Source organism: Neovison vison, chromosome 1, assembly GCF_020171115.1.
Source record: "Neovison vison isolate M4711 chromosome 1, ASM_NN_V1, whole genome shotgun sequence".
NCBI classification, from domain to species: Eukaryota; Metazoa; Chordata; class Mammalia; order Carnivora; family Mustelidae; genus Neogale; species Neogale vison.
This window is the reverse complement of record NC_058091.1, coordinates 117026124-117040845: the sequence shown is the minus strand read 5'-3', so window position 1 is coordinate 117040845 and position 14722 is coordinate 117026124. Positions and strand designations below refer to the sequence as shown.

The 14722-nt window shown below is 46.2% G+C and overlaps 1 protein-coding gene across 1 annotated transcript; it reads left to right on the top strand.

The window, feature by feature from the left end:
- The first annotated feature begins 867 nt into the window (after positions 1–867).
- Positions 868–14219, top strand: LHFPL5 (LHFPL tetraspan subfamily member 5). The gene is made up of 4 exons (XM_044254824.1): positions 868–1304; positions 5226–5462; positions 11918–11943; positions 13199–14219. Exons 1-3 carry the CDS (start codon positions 893–895, stop codon positions 11926–11928), a joined length of 660 nt encoding a protein of 219 aa, XP_044110759.1. The 5' UTR covers positions 868–892; the 3' UTR covers positions 11929–11943; positions 13199–14219.
- The last annotated feature ends 503 nt before the right edge of the window (positions 14220–14722 follow it).

Here is a 14722-nt window from a genome sequence, read left to right as displayed (position 1 = left end):
TCATTTTTATCTCTGTGGTTTTGCTTAGGGAAGATATCCTCCAACATAGGGCTTAGGACATAGTACGCGTTTAGTAATTGTTGTTTGAGAGAAGCCACAGAGACCAGAAACCAGTGACCGGAAGACACAATCAGAAAAGGTTTTGCACTCCAGGGGGTTGGGAGTTCTGAGAAGGCGACTAGGGAGCCAGGGAGGGTTTGGATGGGACTGGGGTGGGGTGGGGTGGGGGTGGGGGAACTGATAGTGCTCAGGACGAGGTTTTGGTTTTGCGGCAGGAATTGAGCGGGAGGACTGTGACAGTGACAGTCGCAGCCCCAGCCTCCCAGTTTTTGGAAGCTCTCCCACCCACACCCCGGCCCCGGCGCTCAGGAGGGTTTAGAAAAGTCTAAGTTTCCTGTGGCTGGAGTGCGCGATGGGCGGGCCGGGCGCTCCCCGCCCCTCCCCCGGCCGGGTCTCGGTTTCCAAAGCCGCCTCTGACCGGATTCCCGAGGCGCTGGCCGCGGTGCTGAAGCAGCACTTTCGTAGGCGGGAGGAAGGAGGGACCGAGCCGCGCGAAGAGGCGGAGCTCTCTGGAGCCCGGAGCTGGAAATGGGGGGAGGGGCAGGGCGGCGCCAGTAGGCCCGAGACCCTGGCAGGCTGTAGAGGAAGAAGACCGGAGACAGCCTGGCTAGAGCGGACAAAGGCATCTGGACAAGCTTACGCTGAAGAAATCCAGGTTCTCTTCCTGGTCTTATTAATCCTCTTTCTTCTTCTTGGAGGAACCCTCACCTTGTATCCTTACCTCAGCCTCCTTCCCCAGCCCGGCTAAGGAGTGACCCACTCCTAGGCCTCTGTCTGCTAAGCCACTGGCTTACAGTCCACAGGATCCCAGCCTAGGGCCTGCGTTCTCACCATGGTGAAGTTGCTGCCTGCCCAGGAGGCAGCCAAGATCTACCATACCAACTATGTGCGCAACTCCAGGGCTGTGGGTGTGATGTGGGGCACACTCACCATCTGCTTCTCTGTACTGGTCATGGCCCTCTTCATCCAGCCCTACTGGATCGGTGACAGTGTTAACACACCCCAGGCAGGCTACTTTGGCCTTTTCTCCTACTGTGTGGGCAACGTGCTGTCCTCTGAACTCATCTGTAAGGGTGGCCCGCTGGACTTCTCCTCCATTCCCTCTAGAGCCTTCAAGACTGCCATGTTTTTTGTGGCATTGGCGATGTTCCTCATCATTGGCTCCATCATCTGCTTTAGCCTCTTCTTTGTCTGCAACACGGCCACTGTCTACAAGATCTGCGCATGGATGCAGCTGGCAGCAGGTGAGCAGGATTAATGGGAGGACTAGCAGGGGCCCAACCCAGGCCCCCCGGGAAGCTGCAGCATTCCACTCTCTGCGGATGCTCTGGGTCTCTTACCCAGGTGCTCTCCTTTACATTTATTTTATTTTTTTTCAAAGATTTAATTTTTTTTAAGTAATCTTTACTTCCAAAGGGGGCTTGAACTCACAACCCCAAGATCAAGAGTTATACGTTCTACCCACTGAGCCAGCCAGGTGTCCCTCAGCTGTTCTCCTTTAGCCCAGCCATACTCAGTGCTCTGCAGAAGCTTCTGAGGAGTAGAGAATTTTAGAATGGCTGAGACCGAACAAATTGTTGAGATCAAATTGTTCAACCCCCTCATCTTGTAGATGGGAACTGAGGAGGTCCAGAGAGGGGAAGTGACTTGCCCAGGAGCACACAACTAGTTGATAGAAGGTGTTCCGACTCCCAGGCCACCACATCAGAGGTTGTTTGATCTGGGAAGGAAAAAGAAGGAAACTTCCATTGTCGGCCATGTGGGAATAGGATCCAACCCAGGGCAAAATTGTCAAGCACATCCTAGATGTCTCCATCTCCCGGTTCTGGATATTTGCTCTTTCTCCTTTAAGGACCCACAGATCTCTGTCCTCACTCCTTCCCTCCCACCCCAGATTGCTCTCAGGGAGATTCTAAGGTCAGTTATTGATTTGGAGTGTTATGCTGTGACTTTCCCATAGAAACTTGCATTTAAGTTCCTTTTCATGGTGGAGTGAAAGTCTTTGTTCCCTAGTTATAGGTTTCCATACTTGAGGCAATAAATGGGAGTGGTATTTTGTGATGGGGGAGTAGGGTGGTGGCTAGAGTCTTTTTTTTTTCTTTTAGATTTTTTTTTTTTTATTTGACAGAGAGAGAGTGAGTGGGAGGGGCAGAGGGAGAAGCAGACTCCCCACCGAGCAGGGCCACTGATTCGGGGCTCAATCCCAGGACCCTGGGATCATGACCTGAGCCAAAAGCAGACGATTAACCAACTGAGCCACCCAAGCGCCCCAAGCTAGGGTCTTTAAAACTGTGTGGGGTAGGTAGCTACTTATGGTGCCCAGAAACAAGGCCTTCCCTGCCCCTTTTTCTTGCTCCTGGCCCAGGCAGGCCTCTCAGCCCTTGAGCCTGCTGGTCCTGTTCTCTAAGCCTTGTCCTGCAGGCCTTGATCCTGTCCTATCACAAGGACCAGGCACAGGCTGCTCATACTGGGACGTGTCTAGGAGCAGTGCTAGGACTGCAGACTAGAGAGAAAACCATCTTGACATCATTGGTTAGAATGAGAAACAGTATTATCCATAACAGGGGGAATGAAGCAGGGGTCAGAATCCCAGACAACCAGACACATAGACTCAAACGCTCTGTTGGAGTTGGAGGGGGACCCCAGAGAGGTGGAGGTACCACTGCCAACTACAGTGAGGAATCTGGAAATAAGGAAAAGAGTTGACCAAGTCTATAGCAAACCAACTGGTGACTAAGGACCTAGGGGAATGAAGGCAGTGGGTTCCAAGAAACTGGATGTATTCCAAAGACATTGTTATTGAGCCACACATTTACATAGGTATAATGGCTGACCAAGCACTTTCATACATATCATCTGGAGGAACCCCATCCCTACCTTAGTGAGGGAGATATTCCTCTTATTTTATAGATAAGCTCTTAGTGGTAACTTATCTTTTAGCACAGGTAGTGATGGACAGAACCCTTGATTCAAAATCTTGCACTCAGGGTAGTCACCTGGCTCCGGAGCAGTTTCCCCAATCCATCTACCTTCTCCCTCTCCTCTGATCTCTATAGATTAAGGGAGAGGCTGGGGCAGGGCTAAGGTAAATCTCGGTGGGCAGTGGGGAGAAGGCGGGAGAATGAAGATTTAGCAGTTCTGTGACAAAGAAGAGTAGAATGGACCCTGGCATGGTTACCAGCTGGTCCACCGTATCGGAGCCACGGAAGGCTGGAAACACAACCATTTCTCTCATTCTCCATGCTGCCCCCTCCCACAACATGCTGCAGCAAGTGCCATTTGCTGAACAGGCAGTGTGCTTGGGAAGGCCTGGGTGGGGGAGGCATCAGCAGGCCATTTGAATTAGACTCCAGGTCATGAAGCTAGAGACACTGATAGCAGAGGTGGCTGGATGCCATCCTGTGAAACATTTATGTTGGGGTCGGGTAAAGGTGGTGTCATGTTCCATTCTTTAAAGGAGGGGAATGAAAGATGAGCCGAAGGGGGTGGTGAAGAGGTAGACAGCAGATGGAACTAAACCAGTTAGTTTACCCTTGCCAAGAAGCCCGAGACCAGGGAGGGGAGCAGGAGAAAGGAAAGAGGATCAATGACTGGGGCAGTGTGACGCTGTAGTTTAACAATGTTAATCCAGCTTCTGGATGCCTGGTGTAAGCTGTGTGTGGTTCCAGCTCGTGGAAACCCAGGTAGGGCAAGTTGCTTATCTCTCTGAGTCTTGGCAACCTCCCTTGGAGAACGTAGCAGCAGACCTCCTATCACAAGGATGGGATGTCTAATACACATAAAACACCTTCTCCAGCGCTTGACACAAGCAGGTGCTCAGTAAATGTGAAAAAAACTCAAAGCCACTTTATCAGTCAGGATGGATGAAGTGACAAATAACTCCCAAATCTTAGTGGCTTAAAACAAAGCTTCAGTTTTTGCTTGCAGTGCGTGCCCACTGAGGACCAGCTGGGGGCTCTGCTCTCACTGTTCTCTCCTGGAACCCTGGCCGATGGAGCATCTGCTATCATCTGGCTGGTGTCATTGGAGAGCGAAAGGATGCTCTGGAAGGTCTCTCTCTAGTGGTTAAATGCTCTGGCCTGGAAATACACACATTTTTTTGTCTAAGGGAAGTCTTGAGGCCTTACATAAGTTGAAAAGAGGAGAGCAAGGAAGTACAACCCTACTATGTACATGAAATACCTGTGAACACCTCTAATGACATCCACATCCACTGAAGTTGCTTCCATTCACTTGGCCTCAATGCCAATAACAATAGCAACGATGGACAGGGACTGGTTGCCTACCATGAACCAGATGCTGCCGTGAGTGTTTTCCCTACATGACCACATGTAATCCTTACAGCTCTGCTGTAAGGATTTTTTTGGGAAATTAGTATTTTAAATAAATATTAGGGATTCGTAAATTCAGGGAAGTGTGAGCAGCTGCACTGACCTGTACTGGGTCAGGATGAAGAGACCTATTTGCCTGAATGAAAGGTTCACAAGGGAAGCAGCCAGAGATGGGGCTGGTATTCATTAAATCTAAGATTCCAAGTTGTAGGACATGCTGTTATTCTATGTGCAAATACTTGTTCTTTTTTTTTTTTTTTTTTTTTTAAGTAGCCCAATGCAGGGCTTGAACTCACGACCCAGAGATTAAGACCTGAGCCGATATCAAGAGTTGGATGCTTAACCAACTGAGCCACCCAGGTGCCCAGGAAAAATACTTCTACTCGAACCACAGCCTGAAGCTTTCTTATTATACGTATTTCAGAGATACTGGAGTATGAACAGTTGTGCATCTTAGAAGTGATAAGTTCTCTGGGCTGAGACTGGATTTTGTGGGGGTTTGAAGCCAGGGTCGCTAGTGCCTCATCAAGTCCAAAGTGAGGGGCATGGCTGCGGGCCTGGTAGGACCACCTGGTGCCATGGCAGAATCTTCCCTGGGCTGGGGAGCTCCGCTTTCTGCCTCTACTCCTGACCAAAGGGAAGTCATTTTAGCTCTTGGATCCTCAATTTTCTCCCCTGGGTTCTACAAGAATGATGGTAGGCACCGCCCCATACTTCTCAAGGCTGTTAACATGAAGAGAAGGGAGGTGACAAGAGAGCAGCAGGGCAAGGTGGGAGGTGGCAGGCTGAGCACACCCAGCCTGATACTGTCTGCCCGTCCTTCTGCCCCCTCAGCCACAGGCCTGATGATTGGCTGCCTGGTCTACCCCGACGGTTGGGACTCAAGTGAGGTGCGGCGCATGTGTGGGGAGCAGACAGGCAAGTACACACTGGGCCAGTGCACCATCCGCTGGGCCTTCATGCTGGCCATCCTCAGCATTGGAGACGCCCTCATCCTCTCCTTCCTGGCCTTTGTGCTGGGCTACCGGCAGGACAAGCTCCTCCCTGATGACTACAAGGCAGATGGAAAAGGTAATTCACCATCCCCCGGGAGTTGGGGCTTCCTCTCAGCCAGTCGCCAGAGGATTGTCCCTAGCCTGGGGTTGGGGACACCAAGACCAATCAGACACAGCCCTTATTCCAGAAGCCAAGGGCCAGTGGGGGGTTACAAGCCAGCAGGTGATGAGAGAGGCTGTCTGTGATAGAAGGGTGTCCTCCTGCCTCCCGCACACCCCCACTCCCATCAGGGTCTACAGGGGAGAGAACTCTGATCCAGTCTGGGACCTAGGCATGGCCTCCAGTAGAAGGTGGCACTGAGGCTGGATCTGGAAGTTCACTGGGAGTTTGGTAGAGAGAGGAACAACAGGTGAGCAGAGGGGCTGAGTTGTTGGGGAAGAAGAGGAAAGGTAGGTTAGGGGGCAGAAGTGACAGCTCTTGGAGTGCAGTTGGTGGGTGCTCCCCTGAGCTGGGGAGAGAGCCTTGGGGTTCTCTGCATGCCATCCTGTTTCAATTTCCATCTTGCCCAAGTTCTATCCCTGAGTCGTAAGAGTCAGTTGTAGCTGACCCAAAGCCAGGCAGACCCTTCAGCCTTTTCTGTTTCCCATTGACCTTTCTTCCTCCTAGGGTACTTTCTGCTCCTGTATCTCATTAGGCACTTCTCCTGCGTTAAGGGGCTTTTTAGGGGCATAAATTTTATCTACTAGTCATAGGGCAAGTCCTATCTCACACCCTTGTCAATCCCGAATGCCTACTTCCAGCAGGCGGCTGCTGTGAGGGGCCTGTGGCTCCACAGGGACCTCTCCAGTCTCCTTTCCCCATAGTTGTCTTCACCCGATTGCCCTGAACTAGAAGAAAGAGGCAAACTTCCTTGCCCCCCTCCCCCCATGACCAAGGACCCTTCCCAGATAAGGAACTTGAAGCCCAGGAAGGAGACCCACCCAGAGGTACACAAAAAGGTAGTGACAAGGAAGACCCAAAATTCTGGTCTTCTCTAGCTCAGTCCAGCACCCACTTCTCCACAAGGAAGTAATCAAACATCTCGTCCTTGTTTGGGAGTTTAAGAAGACTCACACACCCAAGTTTTGTGGTTAAAGATGAAAAGCAAATTACTAGAATGAGCTGGGCCAAGGAGGAGAGAAGAGCGAGGTATCTTTCCATTGGGGGAGCACTTAAGGTCTGGGTCCCTTGTAAACCCCATAACGGGAAGGGAAAAAGGACCTAGGATTTACTGAGCCTTTTCCATGTGCAGAAGTGATGTGAGTTTTGTTCACATGAGCCATTTTTATTTAATCTGCACAGCAAACCTGTGAGGACAGGTTGGAGGTGGGGGGTACAGCAGCAAGTGGCACAGCCAGCATTTTCTCCAGTGATGGAGAGTTTCTCAGGGAAGTTTCAGCAGGAGCTGCTGGAGGCATTTTGTTCAGCTCTCAGCCTCAACCTGCCTTAGAATATTTTACATTACTCATTTGCATTCTTTCCTTTTCAGAAGGGATTCTTTCAGCTGGAAAGAACTTCTATTGACATCATTGATTCATTCATTCAGTAGGCTCCACACCTAAGCTCACAACCCTGAGATCAAGATGCAAGCTGAGATCAAAAATCAGACACTTAGGGCATCTGGGTGGCTCAGTTGTTAAGCGTCTGCCTTTGGCTCAGGTCCTGATCCCAGCCAGGGTCCTGGGATCGAGCCCCACATTGGGCTCCCCGCTCAGTGGGAAGGCTGCTTCTCACTCTCCCACTCCTTGTGCTTGTGTTTCCTCTCTCACAGTGTCTCTGTGTCAAATAAATAAATAAAATCTAAAAAAAAAAAAAAAGAGAGACACTTAGTTGACTGAGCCACCCAGGTGCCGCCACATAATTCCTTTTAAAGTGGTTTAAGATTTTTTTTAAGTTCGTTTGACAGAGAGAGAGAGAGAGAGAGATATCACAAGTAGGCAGAGAGGGAGGGGAAGCAGGCTCTCCACTGAGCAGAGAGCCCGATGAGAGACTCGATCCCAGGACCCTGAGACCATTGAGCTGAGCTGAAGGCAGAGGCTTAACCCACTGAGCCACCCAGGCGCCCCTAAAGTGGTTTCTTATGAAGAGATGGTTTTGTCCCTTTGACACTTTTCTTTACAAATCAAAATGTCTATTCACTCTTTTCTCCTTCCTTGTCCTTCTCCTTTCAGATCCCATGCACTTGCCATCAATCTTTTCAGATTTTTTTCTCTCCATATTTTAGTTCCTTCATTATCATGGAGGACTTAGTTTATCCTTTTAGTTTATTACCTGTTAGAAAACACTCACATAATCTTTCTGAATAGATCTAACTACTCAGTGACGTAGTTATTGCCTCTGTCAAAGCACAGAATTGGGTCAGGAAAGCAGAGGTTGAGTCCCAGTTCTGCCAGGTCACTTTCTTCAAGGGGAAAAGGGGGACACCAACTCCTGCTTTGCCCCCTCCATTATTGTGTGGCATGAACGAAACAATGAAAGCAGAAATGAAACCTTGCACAAGTACATAGTTGTCGAACCACTCCCTAGGGGTTAAGGAGTCAGAGAGTGAATGTGTGCTTTGGAGTCAGATCTGGGTTTATAATTTGGGCTCTGACAAACCATAAGGGACTCTTAAGCATAAGAAACAAACTGAAGGTTGCTGGAGGAGGGTGTGGGGGATGGGGTAACAGGGTGATGCACGTTAAAAAGGGCCCGTGATGTAATGAGCACTGGGTATTATATAGGACTGATGAATCACTGACCTCTACCACTAAAATCAATAATACATTATATAAGAATTGAATTTAAATAAAGTTTGGGCTACATTGTTATCTAGTTGTGACTTTGCAGAGATTGCTCAATTTCTCTGAGTCTCAGTTTCCTCATCTGAGCCTCATTTTTATGGAGATGAGGTGGCAGGTTTCTCCTCATTTGTAAAAAATACCTGCTTCAAAAAGTCGTGAACAAGAGAAGGCTCAGCAAGAAGATGAGGATGTCTGCTCCTGTCACTGCTGCGGAAGATTGTACTGAAGATTATAGCCAGGGTGATTAGGCCAGAAAAAGAAAGGAAAGAAATCCAGTTTGGAGATGAAGAAGTACAACTGTCTGTATTAGCAGATGAAATGATTTTGCATATGGAAAATCCTAAATAATACACTAAGAAACTATTAAAGCTAATATATAACATCAGCGAGGTTGAGGGATATAAGCAGTATACAAAAATTTGTTGCATTTATATACACTAGCAATGAATGATTTGAAAATGACATTAAGAAAACAATTTCATTTATAATAGCATCAGAAAGAATAAAATACATAAAAATAAAATCAATGAGAAGTGTAAGATTTGTACATGAAAATTAAAAGACATTGTTGAAAGATATCAAAGGCCTAAATAGATGGAAACATTTATATTCATCACTCAGAACACTTAATACATTAAGATGGCAATGTTCCCCAAACTGATCTACAGATTCAATGCAATCCCTATCAAAATCCCAGCTGGCTTTTTGCAGAGATTGATAAACTGATTCTAAAATTCATATGGAAATAAAAGGGACCCAGAAGCAGCCAAAACAATCATGGAGATCACAATTGGAGGACATTCATGTCCTGAATTGAAACTTCCTACAAAGCTACAGTAATCAAGATGGTGTGGTACTGGCATGAGGATGGACATACAGCACAATGGAATAAAATTGAGAGTCCAGAATTAAAGCCAAACATCCACGGCAAAATGAGTTTTTGTAAAATATTTTATTTATTTTGAGAGAAAGAGAGAGAGAGCACAAGTGAGGGGAAAGGGCAGAGGAAGAGAGAGAAGCAGGCTCTCGGTTGAGCAGGGAGCCCAGTGGACGTAGGGCTCGATCCCAGGACCCTAGGACAGGACCTGGGCTGAAGGCAGACGCTCAACTGACTGAGGCACCCAGGTGCCTTTTGCAAACTGATTTTTTCTTTTCTCTTCTTTTCATTTTTTTTTTAAAAGATTTTATTTATTTATTTTACAGAGATCACAAGTAGGCAGAGAGGTAGGCAGAGAGAGAGAGAGAGAGAGAGAGGAAGGGAGGCAGGCTCCCTGCATAGCAGGGAGCCCAATGCAGGGCTCATTCCAGGGCCCTGGGATCATGACCTGAGCCAAAGGCAGAAGCTTTAATCCACTGAGCCACCCAGGTGCCCCACAACCTGTTTTTCAACCAATGGTGCTGGAACAATCAGATATCTACTTGCAAAAGAATGAAGTTGGATTACTCACTTCACATCATACACAAAAACTAACTCAAAATGGATTAAAGACCTAAATGTAAGATGTAAAATTATAAAAATCTTAGAAGAAAACATAGGTATAAATCTTTGTGACCTTGAATTAGGCAGAGGTTTCTTAGATGGGATGCCTAATACATAAGCAACCAAAGCAAAAATATATATAAACCGGATTTCATAAAAAATTGAAAACTTCTGTGCTTCAAAGGACACCAACAAGAAAGTCTAAATATAATGCCAAGACTGGGAGAAAATATTTGCAAATCATGATTCTAGTATCCAGAATACATTAAAAACTCCGACAACTTAACAAATGAGAAAAACATAGATAACCCAATTTTTAAAGTGGGCAAATGATTTTTTTTTTTTTTAAGATTTTATTTACTTATTTGTCAGAGAGATCACAAGCAGGCAGGGGGAACAGCAAGCAGAGGGAGAGGGAGAAGCCGGCCTCCCACTGAGCAAGGAATCTGATGCGGGGCTCAGTCCCAGGAATCCCAGATCCTGACCTAAGCAGAAGGCAGACAGTTAACCCACTGACCTACCCAGGCACGCCTGGGCAAAGGCTTTGAATAGACATTTCTCCACCGCAGATATCCAAATGGTCAATAAGCACATGAAAAGATAGTCATCATCATTAGTCATTAGGAAAATGCAAATCAAAACCACAATATTATTTCACAGCCACTAGGATAAATTGGAAAAAAAACCCAAAAAACAAAAACGAACAATAACAGGTGTTGGTGAGCACGTGGAGAAACTGGAACTCTCATATGCTGCTAGTGAAAATGCAAAATGATGCAGTTGCTGTGGAAAACAGAAGGGCAGCTCCTCAGATGGTTAAACACAGAGTTACCACTATGTGGCTCGAAATTTATTCCTAGGTATGTCTGCAAGAAGACTGAAAATATGCTTGCACAACTTGTATACGAACGTTCATAGCAGCATAATTGCCAAAAAGTGGTAACGACCCAAATGTGCATCAGATGATGACTTGGATAGATGACCTGTGTATATCCATACAGAGGAATAGTATTCAGCTCTAAAAACGAATGAAGTACTGAGAATTACTACCGTGTGGATGAAGCTTGAAGACATTGTAAGTGAAAGGAGCCACTCACGAAAGACCATGTGTTGTATGATCCCAATGACATAAAATGTTCAGAATAGGCAAATCCATGCAGACAGAATGTAGGTTTTAGTAGTTGCCTGCGGCTGTGAAGAAGGGTTGATTGAGAGTGTGATAATGGGCACAGTGTTTCTTTTTGGGATGACGGAAGTATCCTAGAATAGGATAGCAGTGGTGGTTGCACAACCCAGAGAGTATATTGACAACCCACCAAGCTGTACACTTCCTTATTTAGCAGAGAAATCACAAGTAGGCAGAGAGGAAGGCGGGAGGGAGGGGGCCCGCGGGAAGCAGGCTCTCCGCTGAGCAGAGTGTCCCATGTGGGGCTGGATCCCAGGACCCTGAGATGATGACGTGAGCTGAAGGCAGAGGCTTAACCCACTGAGCCACCCAGGCGCCCCCTAAGCTGTACACTTTAAAATGAGTAAATTTTGGGGGCGCCTGGGTGGCTCAGTGGGTTAAGCCTCTGCCTTCGGCTCAAGTCATGATCCCAGGGTCCTGGGATTGAGCCCCACATGGGACACTCTGCTCTGCAGGGAGCCTGCTTCCTCCTCTCTCTCTCTCTGCCTGCCTCTCTGCCTACTTGTGATCTCTGTCTGTCAAATAAATAAATAAAATCTTAAAAAAAAAAGTATATTACCTTGGGAAGGTAATTTATAAAATGAGTAAATTTTGTTAGTGAATTATAGCTGAATAAAAAAATGAAAGATTGTGTGAAGGGTTAGATAGTGCATATAAAGCACTGACAGCGCCTGCACGCTATACAGGTGATTAATAACTATTAGTTCTCTCACCCTTTTGTCCTTCTAGGATCTCCAACTTTTTACACCATCCATCTACCCACTCAGTACCAGCTCCTGGGCCCCACGTGCCCACCGACATCTTTAGGCATGGGGTGGGGGTACAGCAGTGAGGGAAGAAGTCTCATTGGAACTTGCCATCTGATAAGGGACACCACATGCAATATGGAATTACAATCTGAGAAGCATTATGGAAAAAAAGAAGCCTTCTTGAGATTGAATAAATGACACCTGATCTAGTTTGGAGAGGGAGTAGTGTGTAGGGACTTATCCTGAAAAGGAGGTGTGGTTGTAAACAAATAATGTTCTCTTTTTCCTTGCAGAGGAAGTCTGAAGCAGCTGAAGTTTGGTGAGTAACCATTGTTGGGTCATCTGTGTGCCTTTGGAAGGGCTGTGGCCTCCCAGTTTCCTTATTGACTCAGTAGGGTGCATGGCAGGTCGGGGAGGGGGCTGTGGGGGCTGCGGTGGGGCCTGGGAGAGGAGGAAGGACTCTGGCAGGAGTTAGCTGGCATCTGAGACCCTCTAGTTCTCCTTCTGTCTTGAGAAGTAGACAAAGAACAGGAAGAAATACTTAAAATAGGAGGTGGTGGGGTGCCTGGGTGGCTCAGTGGGTTAAAGCCTCTGCCTTCAGCTCAGGTCATGATCTCAGGGTCCTGGGATTGAGCCCCACATTGGGCTCTCTGCTCAGCAGGGAGCCTGCTTCCCTTCCTCTCTCTCTGCCTGCCTCTCTGCCTACTTGTGATCTCTGTCAAATAAATAAATAAAAATCTTAAAACAAAATAAGAGGTGGTTTCATAAACTCATCTTTTTCTGGAGCCTGGCAAACAAGAACAGACTGTTTACAAGTTGGCATTCTAATTTGGCCCTTTATTTTCAGAAAGATTTTAAGTGATTTGTAAGAAACAAACAGAAAACTTAATAAAAAAAAGTCAGAGAGGAAAACAAATATTCCAGAAAGCTAGGCTAACAGAAATACTGTATTGAGTATTAAATTTAGCTTTATGCTTCCTAATAGCCAAGGCAAAAAGAAAAATACGATGTAACCTGTTTTAATGTCCATTGAAAAGGAAGCGCACATATCAATTTCCTTGTTGTCTTTAAGTTTCCAAAATGTGATTTGATGAGACTATTAAGGAACACATTAAAAAAAAGGGCCCATCATAGTATCACCTTCCAAATGCTCCCATTTATTGAGGACCTCCAGCAGGCCAGGCACTTTGTGTGGGGAGGAGGGATTATCTCCATTTCAATTATTTTAATTTTTGCAAAGTACCTTCCAATCCTTGACCACTTAGATGTACTTTTCTGAATAATTACAAGCTAGCACTGCCCCCTCCATACTTACTAGATGATTCTCAAACTCAAATATGCATACAACCCACCTGGAGATCTTGTTAAAATGTAGATTCTGATTCAGTTTGAGTGGGGCCATAAACCCTGTGTTTCTAACCTGCTTCTCATAATGGTTGCACTTTTGAGTAGCAAACTGTTAGAGTGCATGTGAACATACATGGGGAAGTTTTTTTGTTTTGACTGTTTTTTTTTAAAATGTCAAATTTTATATTCTTGGAATTTTTTTTTTTTTTTTTTTTTTAACACCACAGGTCAACTGTTTCCCTGACAATGGAAAATTAAGGAATCGAATGCTTCAGAGACAAAAACTTGTTCCTTCCATGCTTCCCTGTCCCTGGGTACTAGAGACCTGATGTTCCGAAGCCTTTTGCTATAGGATTAGAACGTGGCGTGTATACAGAAAATTTTCAGGGGCAAGCAGCCCCGCAGTGACCAACATCAGAGATATTCAGAGAGAAATGGGTGGTATTCTTCTGATGGGGCCCCAGTTCTCTTGTATCCCTTTTACACCAGCGATCACTTTACCCCCTCGAGGCCTCTCCTCTGTAAAATGAGAGGGCTGAGTCCCCGTCTTGGGGCCTCCCAGGTCTGAGTTTCCCACAGCCAGCCTGCCTGAGGATACATTTGTTTGAAGGCACACTAGAAACAGCCACCCAGCTCTAAAAGGGTAGGGGAGGAAGAGGGGCTTGTAAGTGTGTTAGATCATTTCAAGTGGAGGTTTTAGGAGTCCTCTGTTTCTTTCTCACATTTTTTTTTTTTTTTTAAATTGCTGACTGGTGTGGGTAAGGAAGGGAGGGGCCACCAGAACCTGAATCCATCAGAAAGCCCTATGAAGATTGGGTGAACACAAGATCTAAAAACTTAGGAGACTGACTTTCTCTCCTTTGGACCCCTATATTACCTTCCCTTAGTGCCCACACTGACACAATCAGAACTGGGCACTGGCTTGAGAAATTTGTTATAGTAGATTTTATTTCTTGCAAAACAAAAACAAAAACAAAAACAACTCAGTACTTTGAATTTGGCACTCTAAATGGTGCATCTTTTGCCAGCCTCCAGAGGGGAACTCAATTTAGGTAATACCTCCTTGTAGCAAACACCAAGACAAACAGGTTCTTTGGGCTATTCCCTGTCTGGGGATGGTGCACGGAAACCGGGTTTTGTTGGTCATCCACAGTGGATAAACCTGATGAACAGGTGTTTTTTTCCTGGTCTTGTGCAGCACTCAGTAAAGAGAAAAAGTGGACGCTGGTAAGAGAGGGGAGGAGGTAACACTGAACAAAACTTTTTCGGATCTTGTTACTTGATCAAGGTGCAGACACAGCAGGTTTCTCATTCCTGGGCTGTAAGGGACGCTTCCTTTTTTTTTCTTTAAACTCAACTCTACCCCCAGCATGGGGCTTGAACTCACAACCTAGGCAACAGTCCGAGGCTTTACGGCTGAGTCAGCCAGGTGCCCCCGCAGGGCACACTATTTAATCAAAGCCTTGACAACCTGTCCAGTGAGTGTGGTTTCTTGCACAGTTCAGATGGATTAGGAATGAGTACTACAGCACTGTCCTGTTGTTGGTAATGGAAACTATTAGGATGGGACTTAATAATCACATTTGTATTTCCTTGTGTTGATGGAATTATTTCAGTCAGGCACTTACTTTATGCAAACCTGATGAATGACAGAATCCAACAAATTCTGTAGCTTAGTGCCTTTTCTAGTTATATTTACTTCTCATAATTTTACTTTTTGTAAGTAGTAAGTTTTCTAAAAGTCTACCTTC

Excerpts from the sequence above, each read along its gene's own strand:
- LHFPL5 (XM_044254824.1), top strand. The coding sequence starts at position 893 with ATGGTGAAGTTGCTGCCTGCCCAGGAGGCAGCCAAGATCTACCATACC. Across the intron at positions 1,305-5,225 it reads ATGGATGCAGCTGGCAGCAG|CCACAGGCCTGATGATTGGC; the intron begins GTGAGCAGGATT and ends CTGCCCCCTCAG.